This window comes from Hyaena hyaena, unplaced genomic scaffold, assembly GCF_003009895.1.
Source record: "Hyaena hyaena isolate Hyena2069 unplaced genomic scaffold, ASM300989v1 scaffold_284, whole genome shotgun sequence".
NCBI classification, from domain to species: Eukaryota; Metazoa; Chordata; class Mammalia; order Carnivora; family Hyaenidae; genus Hyaena; species Hyaena hyaena.
The window spans coordinates 387,293-406,235 of NW_024080913.1; the positions used below are offsets into that span (position 1 = coordinate 387,293).

The following is an 18,943-nucleotide window of genomic DNA, read 5'->3' on the forward strand; positions in this document are numbered from 1 at the left end:
AGTTTCTTTTTGCTGTTCTAATCTGCTGGCTTATAATGCTATTCATTGACAATTTTACTACAGTTTTGTGGTTTTATAGTTACTAGAGTATCTCAGATTTGCTGAAAAGTACAGAAGTTGAGTAGATTTAAGGTAAAAAAGAAATAACAAGGTAGAGTTCCTACCCTTTAGGTTAAATTAAAGCAGAAATTAAGGACTATTTTTAGTTGCGGACTCCACCTGTGATTTGTACAGTGGTTTAGCATGTAGCTATGTCATTATAAAAAATTTTTTCTTGTTGTGTTACTTCCTCATAGTTTTGGTAGGAGAAAATGGAAAAGTAGTTCCAAAACAGTGGAAAGATCTTTAAATATCAGAAAAGAACAGTTATTTTCTAATTGATTTTTTTGAGTGAACATTAGCTACTCTTTGAAACTTGACCCTCAGAGGTAGTGGTTTTGCTTTTCTTTTCCTATTCCTTCATTAGGCCCGTATGAATGTTAGAACTCCGTAAATTCTGTCTTTGAATCCTGTCTTAAGAGGACAGTGGTTTTCTGTTTCTCTCTTTACTCAGCCACTAGTATTATGTGATACATCCTTTTCTCTCTTGAAAGTCTCAAGACTTAGGGAAAATTTAATAAGAAAAGAGAAACCAGAAGTTCATTGTGTAATTCAGTCATATTTCCAACATACAAATACCACCACGTAGCAGATAACCTTCTACGGAATTAAAAGCCTCTCAGAATGTTTTCTCCTTTCTGGTTAGTACCGTGGGATCTCAGGATAACGTATGCCACTGTCAGTCAAGTTGATGAGTCAGGTGGCCATGAGTGAAATAGTTCAGAATTAAGTCGAAGGGTAACATGGGATCCAGGCAGGCAGAGAGGCCCTGCTTCTTCAAGGACTTACGTAGCTGAGAGAGAAGAGCGAGCTTGTACCTACAGGTTTCTTCTCATGAGGAAATAGATGAGTCTAGCTGAAAAACTGATCTGAGTTATGGGTTGAGTCCTAAGGCCTCAAAAGTAAGCAAAGTAGTCTCCTCCAAGTCCTCTTGGATCAGGTTCTGGGCCACGTCCTCAAGGGAGAACCAAGAGTCTCGCCAGGGACTCTAAATGCTGGCACCAGATCTCAGGGAACAGAAGTGGGTCCTTTAATGGAAAAGAGCCAAGAGTAAGTCAAGATGCAAGTAAAAGTCACTAGTAGGGGAGCAAGTGGGAAGGGTACAGGCTGATGGCGGCTCTCTGTCCTCATACCCGTTTTGTGGTTTTATAGTTACTTGAGTATCTCAGGTTTGCTGAAAAGTCTAGAAATTGAGTAGATTTAAGGTCAAAAGAGAGTGACTGCAAGGGCACCGAGTAAAACATTAGCCTTCGAGACAGGTGACAACAGGGATCCCCAATGGGTGTGTTAAGCTTATGCGAAGTTGATTGAGAGGCATATGAAATTGGCCATTCTTACCTGATAGTAATTTGTACTCTGAAATTTCTTCATAGTAGGGCAAAAACTAGTGGCAGATTTAAACAGATATTCTAAGTCGTCTGTATTCGGTGATAGCTCCCGAAAGGGTACCACAGAAGAAGAAAAAAAAAGTAAGGAAATTCTTAGGACTGCAGGGTTTAAATCTATAGAAGAGACATCTCTTCCCTTTTGATCCCTTGAAGATGATGATAGTGAGATCTTCACACAGAAAAGCAACAATAGGAATCCCACCCAGAGAACTCTCTACCTGAGACACCTGGGGAGCTTCCCCACATCATCATGGTCCCTCTTTGGTGTGAACAGAAGAGTTCTAAAACACTAGACCTGGTTGTTGTGAAGTATTAAAAAGACAAGGTATGTGAAAGCACCTCATAAGTTGTAAAGTTCCATTTGGATGTTGCTGTGTCCTCAGCATCCAGTGCCCGCTAAGGCTCTTGCCAGGCTCTCGACTCAACCCATTTCTTTTTCTGATTTCCTCATTCCCGTTAAGAGCGTTTCCTCTTTGATCTCAGACTAATTCCAGCGCTTACTGGTTCTTTAGGGCCTTTGGCAAATGGCACCTCCTTCGTGAAGTCTTTCTTGATTTCTCAGCAACCAGATGTGCTTTTTTTTCACTTGGTGTCCCCTTCCCCCCATTGCACGGATTCTCAGTTTTTGTTTCTTGTTTTGTTTTTTGCATATGTTTCTGTATTATAACACAGAAACCTCCCATATGTTTTTCTGAAAAACCTCCCATTCTGCAAAATCATGCACTAAAAATAAACAAGTTGGGGCACCTGAGCGGTTCAGTCAGTCAGGTAAGTGTCCAGCTCTTGATTTCGGTTCAGGTCATGATCTCACAGTTCATGCGATCGAGTTCCACATCGGGCTCTGTATTGACAGCACAGAACCTGCTTCAGGTTCCCTCTCCCCTCCTCTCATGCTGTTCTTCCCCTACTCGTGTTTCTCTCTCTCTCAAAAATAAACTTAAAAAAAATAAAATAACCAAGTGTTCTGGGAAAATAGGGTTATAAGCAGGTCACTTAAAATCTACATAACTAAAAAACATCTGTATAACTTTGTAATCAAAGCCCTAATAAAAATAATAATAATCCTAATAAAAGCATTAGCCCAATTAAATCTACATAGGCATTTGCACCTAGTACACTCAGCCCATCCTTTGTAGCTTTCCTTACTCCTGCGGCTCATGATTTAGTCTTCAAGATGTAAGGTACCAAAACTTTTGCTTCTCAAACAAACTAGTCTCACCAAAATTAAAATTACAATATGAGGCTATCTGTCAGTTTGAGGCTGTTGTTTTGTTTGCTAACTCAGAGAAATGTCTTAGTATTCTTCTCATTTGCACTTGCCCTTTCCCCAGATAGCTTAACTCAGTGAAGTGTACACAGTTCTTAAAGCTATAAAACCAGCTACTTCTTGCAGAAAACACTTGTGTAGGATTTACATACTTTTTTCTTTTTCTATTTTTTTCATTTTTTTAAATGTTTTATTTATTTTTGAGACAGAGAGAGACAGAGTGCAAGCAAGGGAGGAGCAGAGAGAGAGGGAGACACAGAATCTGAAACAGGCTCCAGGCTCGGAGCTGTCAGCACAGAGCCCGATGCGAGCCTCGAACCCACGAACCGGAGATCATGACCTGAGCCAAAGTCTGATGCTTAACCGACTGAGCCCCCCAGGTGCCCCTGCATACATATTTTTTTTTTTAATTTTTATTTATTTCTAGGAGAGAGAGAGAGAGACAGCGTGAGCAGGGGAGGGTCAGAGAGAGAGGGAGTCACAGACTCTGAAACAGGCTCCAGGCTCTGAGCTGGCAGTCAGCACAGAGCCCGACGTGGGGCTCGAACCCACGAACCGCGAGATCATGACCTAAGCGAAAGTCGGACGCTTAACCGACTAAGCCACCCAGGCACCCCTGCATACATTTTTCTTAACATAGTGTCTTTAAAGAGGAAGCTTGCCCCTATTCCCTTAATATTAAAATGCTCAAAAAACTACCCATAAAGCAATATGCCTTCTGTGTCAAACTAACACTATTCCCATATTCAATGATCTCATAGAGTTAAGGTGCGTTCAAGAAAATGCTCTGTAGCAGACAAGGCTGTACATGTTTCATTCCCCTCCACCTCCTTGTCTGAACTCACTGAGGACAGAAATTGGGTCTAAGTCATCTCTGTATCCCCTCCAGATCCTGGCGTCGTGCCGTATGCTTCGAGGGAGATCACAGAGTATTTATTGGCTTGGATTAATTTGTTCTGCTGCATAATAAACATAAGTAGATACTATAGGGAAGTCCCTTAATGTAAGGATTGGCAAAACCTAAATGACTGTGTCCCCCCACCCCCTTGCTGTCAGGACCTGTCCTCCTCAGATCCTAAGTGTTCTGTTTAGAGAGTCCATGCTTTACATACTCTGACTCTGAAAGCCATGTTGAGGCATAGCGTTCATCTGATGCTTCTCAGAGATGAAGCCAAGTCCCCCTACTTGGCTCCATTTCGTTGGTCAATCACTAACACCAGCCAGTAGTTTTGCAAGTCAACAGGTCAGTTCTTTTGTGTGCCAGATTGACTGAAATGGCAGAAATAGGTGTTCTTGTTTCAGCAGGGAAACGGCAACCTTTCCTGCCTGAGACCATAGACCCAACTCCTCAAAGGAAAGAAAGGAGGAACCATCCATCGATCAATTCACTGTTGTCCTAAAGCAATTACAGTGGGAATTTGTTCCTTATTTACATCTTATCTTCGGCAAAAGCATTTCATTTTCTGTAGTTGAAACAGTGGCTCAAGCTATGACCTATCCATGGCCATGGTGGTCATCTTAGTCATAACCTCAGATCTATCCCTGCCCTTCAGTAGTTATTAGATCTAAGATACTACACCTCTTGCAAGTGAACGGGAGATCAGCGTCGGCTCTCTCTCTCTTTCCAGAATGTAAAGAGGCTCCTGCAGAACCCCAAAGTGACGGAGTTTGACGCTGCCCGCCTGGTGATGCTCTATGCTCTGCATTATGAGCGACACAGCAGCAACAGCCTGCCAGGCCTGGTGATGGACCTCAGGAACAAAGGTGTGTCCGAGAAGTACCGAAAGGTAAGCAGGTCTGTTTGTCAACCGCCCAACAAGTAGCAGCTTCTTACCTCTGACAGATGAAAATGACACTGTTTTTACTTAACAATAATGTATAATCCTGTCCTCCCCTCTCATTTCCTTAATAAAGGTATTTTCTTATGCAATGAGTTTCCTCTTTCCCAAGCAATAAGAGACGGCTTCTCTTTCTTTTCCTGGTAGCTTGTGTCTGCGGTTGTTGAATATGGCGGTAAGCGGGTCAGAGGAAGCGACCTCTTCAGCCCCAAGGACGCCGTGGCTATTACCAAACAGTTCCTCAAAGGACTGAAGGTATGGCATGTTCTGGGCTTTTCCAAATGAGAAGGAGCTGACATCCCTACAGCTAAGAGGGAATAAATACCACCTTCAAAGTAACTTCCGGATTGCCGCTGACTTAGTACGATGTCAGGGTAATGAAATTAAAGCAGACATCCTCCTGAAAGCCTTTTCTGCAAGTACTTTCTGCAGCATCATTGGAGCAGCATCAGCATGGACCAACCAGCCAAGCCGGGAGTAATGGAGTCTTCCTGGGAAATACCCAGGAGTGAAAAGGCAGCCGGTTCTGTTAGGCACGGCCATTCTACTCCATTTGTTTATAATTCAAACTTTGTTTGGTAGTTTTTTGTTGAAGGAAATTAAAGATGAAGCAAACAGTTGTAGATCTTTTAAAAACACTATTTTCTTAAAATGGTAACAAATTAGTTTTAATCTGCAAGCCTTTCTTATGTTTCCTGGAATGTTTCCATTTTCCTGAGTGTTTCCAGACTCCTTTTCTACACGATCTTTTCCTTTTATTTGCTCTACCTGTCATCCAACGTTTTCACAAAAGGATGAGAAATCACTGAAGAGATGATAAAGGACTCAAGCAATTCCTTTTTAAAAATTCTTTTTATAATAGCTAGGTTTAAATTACAGCATTTTTGTGACATTGGAACATTTCTAATTGGTGAAAAGAATTTTTTTGATGATTTAACCATAACAGTCTTCTAAAATTCCTATTTGAATCTATCCCATGAAATCCCTAGTAAATTGCATGTCCTTTTCTGATGAGTATCATTAACTGTTATATTGCATGTTTCCCAAAAATGATAGAAGATCATCTTTCCCTGTCTTAGGGAGTAGAAAATGTGTATACTCAACATCAGCCTTTCCTACATGAGACCCTGGACCAGCTCATCAAAGGAAAGCTTAAGGAAAACGTGTACCCTTATCTGGGCCCCAGCACACTCAGAGACAGGTAAGATCACCAAGATATTAATAATAAAGACCGTAAACACTAAGAAAATAGGAAACATAGAGTGATGTATGAGACTACAGTTAAGATTATACTCTCCCACTCCTCCTTCCCCTGTCGTTTCAGTTCTGAGATTCCTTTAGGTTTTACGTGCGTCAAGGTTAGCTATAAATTCACTTGCTAAGCCTGAAACATTATTTCTTTTGGAATAAAGAAGCAGGTGTTTTAGAGTATCCCAGATACTTGTATTCCGTTCTTCAGTGTCAGATGAGTTTACTTACACATGTAATGCTCAGTGCCTTGGCATTTCACATTTGGAGTTTCAAACATTAAAGCCAAAAATAGATTTGCTGCTTGATTGCCATCCAGAGCAGGTTGTTACTATTTTTGGCGGGGACTGGACTTCACCAAATGTGGCAGTAAACGGGTCAGGAAAGGATGGCTTGCTTTGGGGGTATTAACTGAAGGAAGCAATTAATTGGCATTTGGATCCAATGGTTTGTTAGTTTTCATAAAAACAAAGCTCGTCCAGGGGCGCCTGGGTGGCTCAGTCGGTTAAGTGTCTGACTTCAGCTCAGGTCATGATCTCGCGGTTTGTGGGTTCAAGCCCCACATCGGGCTCTGTGCTGACTGCCAGCTCAGAGCCTGGAGCCTGTTTCAGATTCTGTATCTCCCTCTCTCCCCTGCTCATGCTCTCTCTCTCTCTCTCTCTGTCTCAGAAATTAAAAAAAAACACAAAACTCATCCAGAACAACTTACTAAGACCAACCTGAAATTTGAAATATACGCAAAGTCCACGTTGTTATAAGTTATATTCTTGTGTATTTTTTTATTGGAACCACGTGTTGTAAAGAGCCTGATATATGTAATGGAGCCCTATTGGGTAGATTGATGTGAGAATTGTTATATTGGTAGAATTCTTCCATTATTGCAGCTAATCATAATCTAAGAGTCTTGAAGAACAGTGTTTTATAAATGCAATGAACTTCTGAAAGGAGAAAAGTGTTTTGAGGTACATAGATGATTCTTTAATATGATAAAATATCTTCTTTTTCCATTTTGTTCCTTTAAAATAAAAACTGTACTTTGGTAACAGAACAGAAAAAAGAAAACTCTAAAAAATCCAAGGCCGAGGGGCAGAATACCTGGGCCTAAATTCAAACTGTACATTCATTCAAATCAGATGCTTAAGGACCTTGGCATCAAGATTTAGAACTGTCAGCTAAGTGGAAAAGAATGAAAACCAGCCTAAAGCTATTCACCTATCTTAGAGGCTTTTTGAAAAACAGTATAACTCTGGCACCTGGGTGGCTCATTTGGTTAAGCAACTGACCCTTTGATTTCAGCTCAGGCCGTGATCTCCTGGTTCCTGGGATCAAGCCCTTCATTGGGCTCCATGCTGACAATGCAGAGCCTACTTGGGAGTCTCTCTGCCCCTCCCCCCGACGCATGCATGCTCACCTTCTCTCTCTCTCTCTCTCTCTCTCTTTCTCTCTTTCTCAAAATAAGCATTTTTTAAAAAATAGAACTTAAGATTCTCTCTCTCCCTCTCCCCTTCCCCTGCTCATGTGCACTCTCCCTCAAAAAAAGGAAAACAGTATTACTTTGTTACATAGCTTTTTAATTATATAAAAGGAAAAGTACTACTTTTTAAATGAATTTTATATAAGAATTATCAAACAGGGACGCCAGGGTGCTCAGTCAGTAAAGCCTCCAACCTCGGCTCAGGTCATGATCTCACAGTTTGTGAGTTCGAGCCCCTCATCAGGCTCTGTGCTGACAGCTCAGAGCCTGGAGCCTGCTTCACATTCTGTGTCTCCCTCTCTCTCTGCCCCTCCCCTGCTTGCACTCTGTCTCTCTCTTTCTCTTAAAAATAAATAAACGTTAAAAAATTTAAGGGTAAAGAATTATCAAATAAGAAATTAGCTACTTATTGTTAAAGGGACACCATATAAGACTAGAAGAGTTTATTGTGCGTTAATAAGAGCAAAGCTTTCTAATTTGGGTGATTCACTTCCAAATGAAACTCAGAACGATGCCAACAAAATGCACACTTACAAAATGTACGTTTACAAGTCAGCTTCTGTTGGCATCTGTCACTATCACCTAAATACAAATACAGGTAATAATGCAATTGCTCCATCCTTTTATGTAACAAATGTTTCTTGAGTCCCTTCAGTATGTCGAAAACTGTTGTAGATCCTGGGGAAATAGAAGTGACAGGAAAGACAGGCTCCTTACCTGCCCTCAAGGAGCTTACATGCTGGAGACAGTAAACAAATAAAGAATATAATTTGAAGGAGACAGGTGCTACTGAGGAAATAAAAATAGGGTAATAAATTTACCACAAAGTAACTTTGTAGAGGTGAGGAGGGCTGCTTTAGACAGAACCTCTCTGAGGAAATGATATGTACAGTGAGCTTTGAATTACAAGACAGAGCTAATCACATAACGATGAGGACAAAAAGCATCCCAAGCAGAGGGACTATCAGAGCGAAGGCCTCGAAGAGAGAACTTGGCAAGTTCATGGAACAGAGTGAAGCCCAATATGGTGGGAGCAATGCAAGGAATGGTGAAGTAAGTTGAAAAAATAAGTAGGGGCTGCATCACATAGGGTCTTATAGGCCCTGGTTAAGAGGAGGTTTAAATTTTAAATGTCACAGGAAACCACCGAGGAGCTTAGCATGTAAGTGACATGAACTGAATTACTTATTAAAGGATCACCTTGTGCGAGAATGGATTTTTTTTTTTTTTTTGAGAGTAGATTTTTGAAGGGAAAAAGAGAAGCAGGGAGACTACTTAGGAGGCAATTGTCCAGGTAAGGAGTGAAAGAGGTTTGGATGGGAGGCTGGGAGAGAGAATCAATGGAGGGACTTAATGGAGTAGATTGATGGGCCAAGGTAAAAGAGAAGTCAAGAATAAGTCTCAGGTTTTGGGGGGAATCAAGTTGTTAAGTTGCAGATGCCTATTAGATAACCAAGGGGAAACGTTAGATACTGAATTGGGAGTCAACAGGATTTTGGTAATATTTAAAGCTACAGGATGTAAGATATGGAAGATAACTTAGGGAGAGAACATAGAGAAAAGAAGAGAGTCCAGGACCGCGCATGGGGTGGAAGACATGGATCCAGAAATGGACGCCGAGGAGGAAACAGAACGGGAGAAGGAAAACCAGGAGAGGGCGGCGTCATAAAGACAGGAAGTCAGCGGTAACCTGAGTCCAGTCTGCTGAGAGGTAAAGGTGAAAACAGTGAAGAATCCGTCAGATTCGGCAACAGGAAGACGGTCTTTGGGGACCTGTTCCCTAGTGTCAGTGAGCTTGGAAACCTAATTAGTGAGGGTTTCGTGATGTAAGGCAAAACAGAGATAACAAACGTATATAACACTTTAAAAATATTTATTGTGAAGGTGTCAGAGAAATGCGGATGATAGCTAGGAGAGAGTGTGGGCTCAAGGGACAGAGATCTAGAGCATACCTTGTAACCTGATGAGAATTATCCTAAAGACGAGCGCCTGGATGGCTCAGTTGGTGAAGCAGCCAACTTTGGCTCAGGTCATGATCTCATGATCCCTGAGTTCGAGCCTCAAGTCAGCCTCTATGTTGACCACTCAGAGCCGGAGCTGCTTCAGATTCTCTGTGTCTCCCTCTCTCTCTGCCCCTCCCCTGCTCATGCTCTGTCCCTCAATCTCTCTTTCAAAAATAAACATTAAAAAAAAAAAAAAAGAATTATCCTAAAGAAAAACAAAGTAGAAAATGCTGAAGAGGAAGAGCAGAAGTGGAGCCTGTAGGGGATCCAGAGCACAAGCACAAGAGCCTGTGATAGAAGCAGAGGGACGCTTTTTTCTTCTTAACAGTTTTGACAGTGAGAATAGGGGGCCACCTTATCTGATTGGTTCTAATTTCTCAGTGAAATATGATGTCAGGTGATCAACTGAGGTGGTGGGTACAAAAAGAAAACACTGAAACTGTCAACTTGCAGGCTAGGAATCAAATTTACTAGGGAAATGTGAGTAGGACTTCTAGCCAAATTTGAGTGCCCATTAGAGTTTTGTTAGAGTTAAAATGGGCTTAAAATAGAGCCCATGAGGGGCCGCCTGGACGGCTCAGTCGGTTAAGCATCTGACTTTGGCTCAGGTCATGATCTCACCCGGTTGGTGAGTTCAAGCCCCATGTCGGGCTCTGTGCTGACAGCTCAGAGTCTGGAACCTCCTTGGGATTCTCAGAGCCTGGAACCTTCCCCCTCCCCCACTCACCCTCTGTCTCTCTCTCAAAAATAAACAAACATTTTTTTAAAAATTTAATAAGTAAAAATAAAGTAGAGCCTGTAAGCCTAGTCATCTGGTTTTCTCCAGCAACTTTTGGGTGTACTAGATTAAATGAGGATACGGCTGATAGCTGGGCCCAACCAGGATTTGGGGGAACTGAAACAGAAAGAGGTTCTTGGATTTTGAACAACAAAGTATTGTTGAGTGGTTTGGAGGTCTTCATGATGTCAAAGAATTATTACAGTAGAAGTATTAGTTTAAGTGAATTAGAAGTTAAGGAGATAATTATTGGAGAAACATATCTTGAATTCAGGACTTCACAGTGCACAGTGCACGATTATACACTGACCTTAGCCAAAAGGCCGAGAAGCAATCCAACATCCATGACTATTACACAAACTTTTTTACTACGCCTTGGAAGGACCTATTGATCAATTCCACTTTTACAGGTGTGCTGTGTAGCTAGATCACTCAGGTACACAAAGACCTGTAAACAAGGATAGTTACTGGAATATTATTTGTAATAGTTTAAGGGGAAAAAGTGGGGGGGGGGGCGCCTGAGTGGCTCAGTCAGTTAAGCGTCAGACTTCGGCCCAGGTCTTATCTCGCGGTTCGTGAGTTCGAGCCCCACATCGAGCTCTCTGCTGTCTGATCTTCTGTCCCCCTCTCTCTCTGCCCCTCCCCTACTTGCTTGCTCACTCTCAAAAATAATAAACATTTAAAAAAGGAAAAACGGAACAAGCTAAATATCCATCAGTAGAAGACTCTACCTAAATTATACTACAGTGTCATTACCTAAATTATACTACAGTGCTATGTGTTCTTCTTAAAAAATGGCATAACTCTTCTTGGGGTAATACAAAATCTTTCTAAGATACATTGGATAGAAAACCAAGATGCTATAATATCCCTTTTGTGTGAAAAAAACACCTAAGCGTAAGTGTGATTATGTACATCCATATATATAAACAAGTCACTTTACTATACACATATGTATAATATGTATGTAATATATATGCAAACACATGCATGTTTATGTATACGGTATTTCTTGAAGAATTAACAAGAAAACGTTAATAGTGTTTGCCTCTGGACGTTGAGACAGTAGTTGTATTCATACCTATCTTTCCTATTAGATGCTGTATTAGGTATCATAATCTGGAAGTAAGAACTATATTTTATTAATATCGGGTTTTTCACAATATTTAACACAGTGCTTTACAAAGAGGTGTCCAGTAGATGTTGTCAAATTTCATATGTAGGCGTCTCAAAAAATTGAAATGACGAGATTTACAGTTGGGAAACACACTAGGAAATAAATTTGGTTGATGCAACCAGAAAATTTAGATTTTTACAGTTTTCCAGTAACTGTCCACAGTATTTTGAGCCTGCCTATACTTGGCCTCACTCTCAGTTCTAGCCACTGTCTTGGGTCATCACGTTGAGAAGGGTCATTGATTTTAGTCATCTTCATGTAAGTTCAGGTTCATCATGATAGAACTCCTCGGTGGTGTTATTAGAAAGTATCAAAGGAGATGTGGTAAGAATACAACTTTTTTTTAATGTTTTTTCTTTTTAAATTTATTTCTGAGAGAAAGAGAGAGAGGCAGCATGAGCAGGGGAGGGTCAGAGAGAGAGGGAGACACAGAATCTGAAATAGGCTCCAGGCTCTGAGCTAGCTGTCAGCACAGAGCCCGATGCAAGGCTCAAACCCACGAACCATGAGATCATGACCTGAGCCGAAGTTGGACGCTCAACTGACTTAGCCACCCTGGCACCCGGAGAATATAACTTTTTTGCAAAACCAGGAACACTTGTAGAAATGTTTTAGTCCTTCGCTATTAAATTCATGGCTAACCTGTTTGGCAGTCTAGCCATATCTACAAATTGAGTTTTGATCTTTCTTCTGCAGTTGGGACTCCTGCATCTCCTATTCAGCAGGCTCATTTTTCTTCCTCACTCCACAATTGCTTCTTGTCCCTGATAAAAACAGGCAACATAAACATTTGGTGAGAAAATGGAGCTCTCTGGTCATGCATTCCATAGTCAATTCAAAATGGAAGTACCTTTTCACGTTTACCCAAATTTTGTAGAATCTGGTTGTAGCAGTTTATTTTCATTACAATAAGGGCGGCGGTCCTTTAACATTGGCCGTTTTTCCTATAGTAAATGCTCATAAGATCTTTACTATCTGTAAGTATATTCAAAAAGTTACATTTTAGCCACAAATACAATGGTCCAAAAGTAGATACAATATTGCCTCTTAAAAATTTAAGTGCTTTACTTAGCTTATTCATGTATGGAAGTAATGATTTCCAGAAATACTATATGTGAGAATTTTTTGTTTATTTTTCTAATAAAACAAGATGTAAATTGGCTGAGTTCTCAAGGTGTCCTTGTATATCTGTATACAGCATGAACTGGCCGCTGTTTTCTTATGTTTGTTGCCTGCATTAATTAATGCTTCTGGTTGCTATGGTGAATTACAGAGCACAGGAAGATGTGTACAAAGAATTGAATCTGCGGATTCCACTTAGCTTCAACCATCATATAAAAATGGTTTGTTGTCAATTTTACTGTTAGCCTCATCAGAGCATCTACTTTTAAAATTCACCAGGGAAAGGAATGAAAAGGAAAAATGTCAGGGATTTTTTTTTTTCCGTTGATGTTCCTCCCTAAACCAGTTTGAGTAAGTAGTAGGAGGCTCAGGAAAACATTTATTAATGTTTTCATAACCAAATGGGACATAGTCATCTTTGCGAAGTACACAATTAAGTCAAGCTGTAAGAGTCTATCCCTGTGTCAAAGTTTTGTCCTTATGTTATAACCTACACCCACAGGTACCGTCTGTGACGTTTCTTCCCTCTCCAGTAACACGAAGATACTCTGGCACCCTGAAATTGTCCGACTATGGGTAGAATTCTCAGGCTCTTCTAGGAGCCTGCTTGAGTTTATTCCTTCCCCGCTCTCGCCTTTCTTTCCCAAAAGAGACAGATGTACTCTCGAGGTAAAGAGAGGGCAGCTATAGAGAAGCAACATTTATTTTCCAGGATGATCCTCGTTAGTCTGCCCGGTAGCTTTTTAAATTGACTTATCAGATCAGAAGCTCAAAACAGAAGTATTCCTGTCTGGTTCTTCTCCCTGCGAGGGAGAAGCTTCCTTCCCTTCTTCTTAATGAGATAGTGTGTGCCATTCATGAGTATTTACTCAAGATAAACTGCCTAACAGGTGTCAGTCTAGAATTGTCCCTCAATGTAAAGAGGCTTACTTTACAGTAAAACTACTCATTTTTCTGAGAATGGAATTCCATTTCAGCTTTGAGGAATTTATTACTTCTCTGAACAGCGTAACGGCGTTCTCCCCCCCCCCGCCCCTGTTTTGTGCCTGGGCTGCCCCCAGATGGTTACAACATAGAACGAACAATTGATAGAATGGCTTCTGTCTCCTTGGCGGCATGTTCTTTTTTTTTCTTTTTAATATTTTTATTTATTTCTAGGAGAGAGAGAGAGAGAGCGTGAGCAGGGGAGGGTCAGAGAGAGAGGGAGACACAGACTCTTAAATAGGCTCCAGGCTCTGAGCTGGCAGTCAGCACAGAGCCCGACGCGGGGCTCAAACCCAAGAACCGAGAGATCATGACCTAAGCGAAAGTCGGACGCTTAACCGACTAAGCCACCCAGGCGCCCCCTTGGCGGCATATTCTTATGACGCTGGATTTTTTTTTTCCTTCATAGAACTAATTCTTCACATCCTTTAATGAATATTAAGCCAGTAATGACTGTATTTGAGAAGCCATGATTATCTCAGCTCATTGGTACTTCCAGAGTCAATATAGTGGGAAGAATTAAAAATTTATATCCTTTGAAGTTTGGTGATAAAAAGAAATTGTGTATATCCATGAGGGTAATGCTGTGAAAAAGGTTACAGAGACTCCTCTCTGTATCTAAAATTACAGCCAACTGTAGCTTAGTTGATCCCCTTAAGAAATCTGTTTGTCTGGCTCTTGATTTCGGTTCATGTCATGATCTCACCGTTCAGAGACTGAGCCCTGCATCAGGCTCTGCACTGACAGCATGGAGCCTGCTTGGGATTCTCTCTCTCTCTCTCTCTCTCTCTCTCCTGTCCCTCTCTGCCCCCCCCCCCCGCTCGTGCTCTCTCTTTGTCTCTCTCTCTCTCAAAATAAATGAATAAGCTTTTAAAAATAGTAATAAAATAAATGCATACTAGATCCAAGATAAGGGCAAGAAGCAGAACAGTGCACATAAAATGCTTTTATTGACGTGTGTATGTGCTATACATATATATACACATGTGCGTGTGTATGTGTATGTGTGAATATGTATGTATGTGTATATTTGCATACATACTGTAGATAATATCTATAAAAGAACACAGAAGATTCTAATAGTACCGTTTGCCTCTACACAGAAATTGAAGTGCAAGAGCAATGTAGCAGGGAGGAAATTCACTTTTTTTTAATAGTATATCTGTTTGTGTTTTATACTATATGCAAATATTTATCTAGTCTTAAGTAGCATATTTTAAAATAACAAAAATGATTATAGAATATATACTAGCAAGCAACTCCTACAGCACTGTAGTGCTGAGTACATTGTTTCAGGTAAATAGACTTAAATGAAGCTTATTTTGTCTTAAAAAGTAAGTTTAGTATTGAAAGGCATGATTTCAAGTTCCAGGTTCACACAGAAATATGATTGACTCCCTACCCAATGAGTTGCAAAATAACCACCTTTGCATCATTGGGAGCCTCTTAGTGGATATCTCTGCAATTCAGAGATTATCAGAACATTTTTATTTATGGTCATAATATCTGATTCTGTTTCCATGAAGTACCATGAGAATAAATAATCTCTCAGTTCCTTCACGGTGTTTTAGAAAGAGATGAACAGAAAGGAAATGTAGGGTTTTTTGTTTTTTTTTCCAGGATTTCTACCTAAGCACATATGATTACAGATGTTTCTATTTAATTTTGTGCTATAACCTCCAAAATGGATGCTTCTGTTTGATGTAGTTTTAAATAATGCGCAGTAAGTCGTTTAATAAAATTACTCAAGATTAAGTAATTCTATCTTCTGTTGATGGCATGAGAAAAAACAAGGCAAACTTTAACAGTTTTGAAATGCTATGGTCTCCTTGTGAATATCTACAGAAGGGGCCAATAGGAGGTCCTTACTTTTTTCTCCCCCCTTCCTCGGGGTCCACTTACTTTTGTTACAAGGCCATTTTGATAAAGATTGGAACACAGTAAAACTGCACTGCGCTACCCAAATGAGGCAAGTGACTGAGGCAAGTGTCAGTATCTCCAGTATCAAAGCCATTCTCCAAGAGTTTTTCATTTGTTTGTTTTCATGGTTTTTTTTTTTTTTCTTGGTCTATCAAAGGATTTGAGAACAAAGATGGTAAGACACTTCTCCTAGAAGTGTCATTATTTATATGTCCCATTCTTGAGTATTTACACTCAAAATACTAAGTGTTTCTAGTTTCCATCTTATGGGCACATCCTAATATACCGGCACTCTCCAAAATACTTTGTGGTCTTTGGACAGTGGCCATTGTAATGACATTGTACTAAGTATTTGTCAAAAAGCTTATACACGAAAGGAGTTGTGTAGCACAAGCATAAATTACTGCTCTATTGATACCATGTCACAGTGAAGCACTCTGCAGCCTCTTGAATATAAAAGAATATTTCTACATTTGGTTCTAGCAAACACTATTGTGCTATTCTGAAATCCACGGCACAGAAATTATAAGACATCCGCTCATAAACAGAAAGCAAATCACCATTCAGCATTTCCTGCTCTGTTTCCTGCCAATTTCAGATAATTAAAACTTTTTTTAAGCCTTTTATTCTATTCTGCTTTCCTTCTGCTTCTTCCAACCAAAAATGAAAGATTTAGAAATTAAAACTGCACGTATAATGGTGGCAACAAACCTTTGCCTTTTCCGCTCTTATCCTGTGATGTTAACTTTCTTCATTACCGCAGACCTCAGGACATCGTTGTGTTTATAATTGGAGGAGCCACCTATGAAGAGGCCCTAACAGTTTATAACCTGAACCGTACTACTCCTGGAGTGAGGATCGTCCTGGGAGGGACCACAGTGCATAACACTAAAAGGTAAGGGAGAACATTCCGTCCTACAACTCGGTTCCCCTTCCTAGAGAATAAGGCTTAAGTTCCCTTTATGCAGGAAAGGTAAGGTCAGTGTTGCATAAACAGCTGGAGGCCAAAAGGCACCAATTCACAGAGCCACTTAGACATTGTGTGAGATGAAGGAGCTATACTCCTTTAGGTTCATAAATCACTTAATTAGTTCAAAAGACCTGGTGTATAAGGACCAGCGTGTGCTGTTAACAATTTATGTTTTTTATGTTCAAAAAAGGAGAACTCTTAATAGCCACAGACCGACTGGCACTTTGAAAATACTAAAGGGTAATGGTATTGACTTCCATGCATTTTTCTGTTTTGTTGATTAATTACATTTATTCCGCAAGTACTAAGAATACAAAGATAAATAAGATAAAGATCCTACCTCAGGGAAGTCACTGTCTCGTAGGAAAGCTAGAACATGAAACATAACAAGATAAGGGCCTGGAGAGACGGACTAAAGAGCCATGGGTTCTCAGTGTGACTGAGAAAAAGAAGCGAATATTTCATGGAGAAGGTAGTGCGTAAGCTGAGCCATGGATAGAAAATGGACATGAGGGGGAAGAACACATTCTAGGCAGAGTTGACCACGGGAACAAGTTATAGGTGCTGTAGGCAACATGGACAGGAAAAGACCAGCACGTAGTCCACCAGCTGGAATGTGCACAGTGAGAAGAACGTTGACTGAATGCCATCATTGTGAAAGGCCTTGAATTCCAGGCTGAGGAATTTTTACTTTCTTGTGTAGAAACTGAAGAATCGTTGCAAGTATTTAAGCAGTAAAAATTACAAGAGGGTCACAGTGTTTTAGGAAAATTAATTTGGAAACTAAGGGTCCGGGGTGGGGGGGAGCTCCTGGGGGCCTCAGTCAGGTAAGCCTCCTACTCTCGATTGTGGCGCAGGTCATGATCTCATGGGTTTGGAGATGAAGCCCTACCTACCCTGGGCTCGTGCTAACAGGCAGAGCCTGCTTGGGATTCTCTCTCTCTCCTCTCTCTCTGCCCCTTCTCCCACTCGTGCACTCTCTCTCTCTTTCTCTCTCTCTCAAATAAATAAACCTAAAAAAAAAAAAACAAAAAACTGAGAGAAGAAAACATAGGAGGAGGAGATGGAGAACTATGGCCTGATAGTGGAAGTCAACGGTCAGGGACCCCGAGAGATCCATGCTGAGCCCTGAGCGCATCAATACACTGGGCGCCACTTGGAGGTGTTTGTGTACTTCTTCTGTTTGTATTATTATTTGGCCTTTTAATGTAACTTTTCCCCTTTATCATGGAAGTAATACACATTTATTCTTAAATTCTTTTAATTCAGAGAATATAAAGAGAAAAAAGAAAAGCTTCCACAGTCTAACCATTGTTACAGTTTGATCTCTTCAGACCGTTTTTTTTCTGAAATAAGTTTATTTATTTATTTATGTTTTAATGTTTTTTAATTTTTTTTTTTTTTTTTTTTTTTGAGCGTCAGCGACAGCACGAGCAGGGGAGGGTCAGAGAGGGAGGGAGACACAGAATCTGAAGCAGGCTCCAAGCTCTGAGCTGGCTGTCAGCACAGAGCCCGATGTAGGGCTTGAACCCACGAACCGTGAGATCATGACCTGAGCTGAAGTCAGACGCTTAACCAACTGAGCCATCCAGGTGCCCCCATTTATTTTAAGAGAGAGAGAGAGAGAGAGAAAGCATGAGTGGGGGAAGGGCAGATGGAGAGAATCCCGATGCAGGGCTTAAACTCACGAGATCTTAACTTGAGCTGAAACCAAGAGTCGGATGCCCCAGGGGCCCCTTTATTTTTTTTTTTAAGTTTATTTATTTGCCCAGTTCATATTGTTTGTCCATTTTATAATTGGGTTATTTTTCCCAACGATTTTTATTAATTATATGTGTATAATTAAGGATATTGACCATTTGTTATATATTTTGTTGATCTGTTTTGTAGTATTTACAGTATTTTGTGTAACAGCTTTTATTATATTTTATTTTTACTTTTATGTGCTGAAAACTACCAGTGATCTCTGCCTTTGATGCCACTCTTAGTTCCTTCCCAGGCAAAATTATATAAATACTAGCCTCTGTTTTTCCATTTTTTGGGGTTGCATTTAAAGTTACAGCTTTATAATCTGTCAAAATTTTATTTTGTAGTAAATTGTGTGGTAGTTTCCTTTTATAATTATAGAAACATATACTCACATACAGAGAAGTGTGTGAATGGTAAGCAGACAGTTCAGTGAAATATGACAAAGTGTGCAACCACCACCCAAACCAAGTCATAAATGTCACCAGTCCCCCCAGAAGGCTCCCTTTGTCTCATGTCCCCTCCTTGTCACAACTCCCACAAAGTAATCTCTATTATGACTTCTGTCACTATAGATTAGTTTTACCTGCCCTTAAAAGATACTTGTTGAATGAATGAAGAAACAGGTTAAAAGTAATCTGTGTCCAGGGTGCTTGGGTGGCTCAGTTGGTTGAGTGTCCGACTTTGGCTCAGGTCATGATCTTGTGGTTTATGAGTTCAAGCCCCACGTCAGGCTCTGTGCTGACACCTCAGACCCTGGGGCCTGCTTCAGATTCTGTGTCTCCCTCTCTCTGGCTTGCGCTCACTCGCACTCTTTCTCTCTCTCTTTCAAATATAAGTAAACGTTATAAAAAAATTTTTTTAAGTAATCTGTGTCTGCCTTTCTTACAAATAATACAAGGATCTTGCAATGATCGAGTGAAGGATCT

The 18,943-nt window shown here is 40.5% G+C and overlaps 1 protein-coding gene across 1 annotated transcript in view; it reads left to right on the plus strand.

Annotated features, from left to right (window-relative positions):
• VPS45 (vacuolar protein sorting 45 homolog) overlaps window positions 1-18,943 on the plus strand; it is a 60,832-nt gene that overhangs the window by 18,092 nt on the left and 23,797 nt on the right. Inside the window, exons 11-14 of the mRNA XM_039246297.1 lie at window positions 4,383-4,541; window positions 4,740-4,847; window positions 5,672-5,793; window positions 16,062-16,193. Coding sequence (XP_039102228.1) covers window positions 4,383-4,541; window positions 4,740-4,847; window positions 5,672-5,793; window positions 16,062-16,193 — 521 coding nt within the window. The remainder of the gene's footprint in view (window positions 1-4,382; window positions 4,542-4,739; window positions 4,848-5,671; window positions 5,794-16,061; window positions 16,194-18,943) is intronic.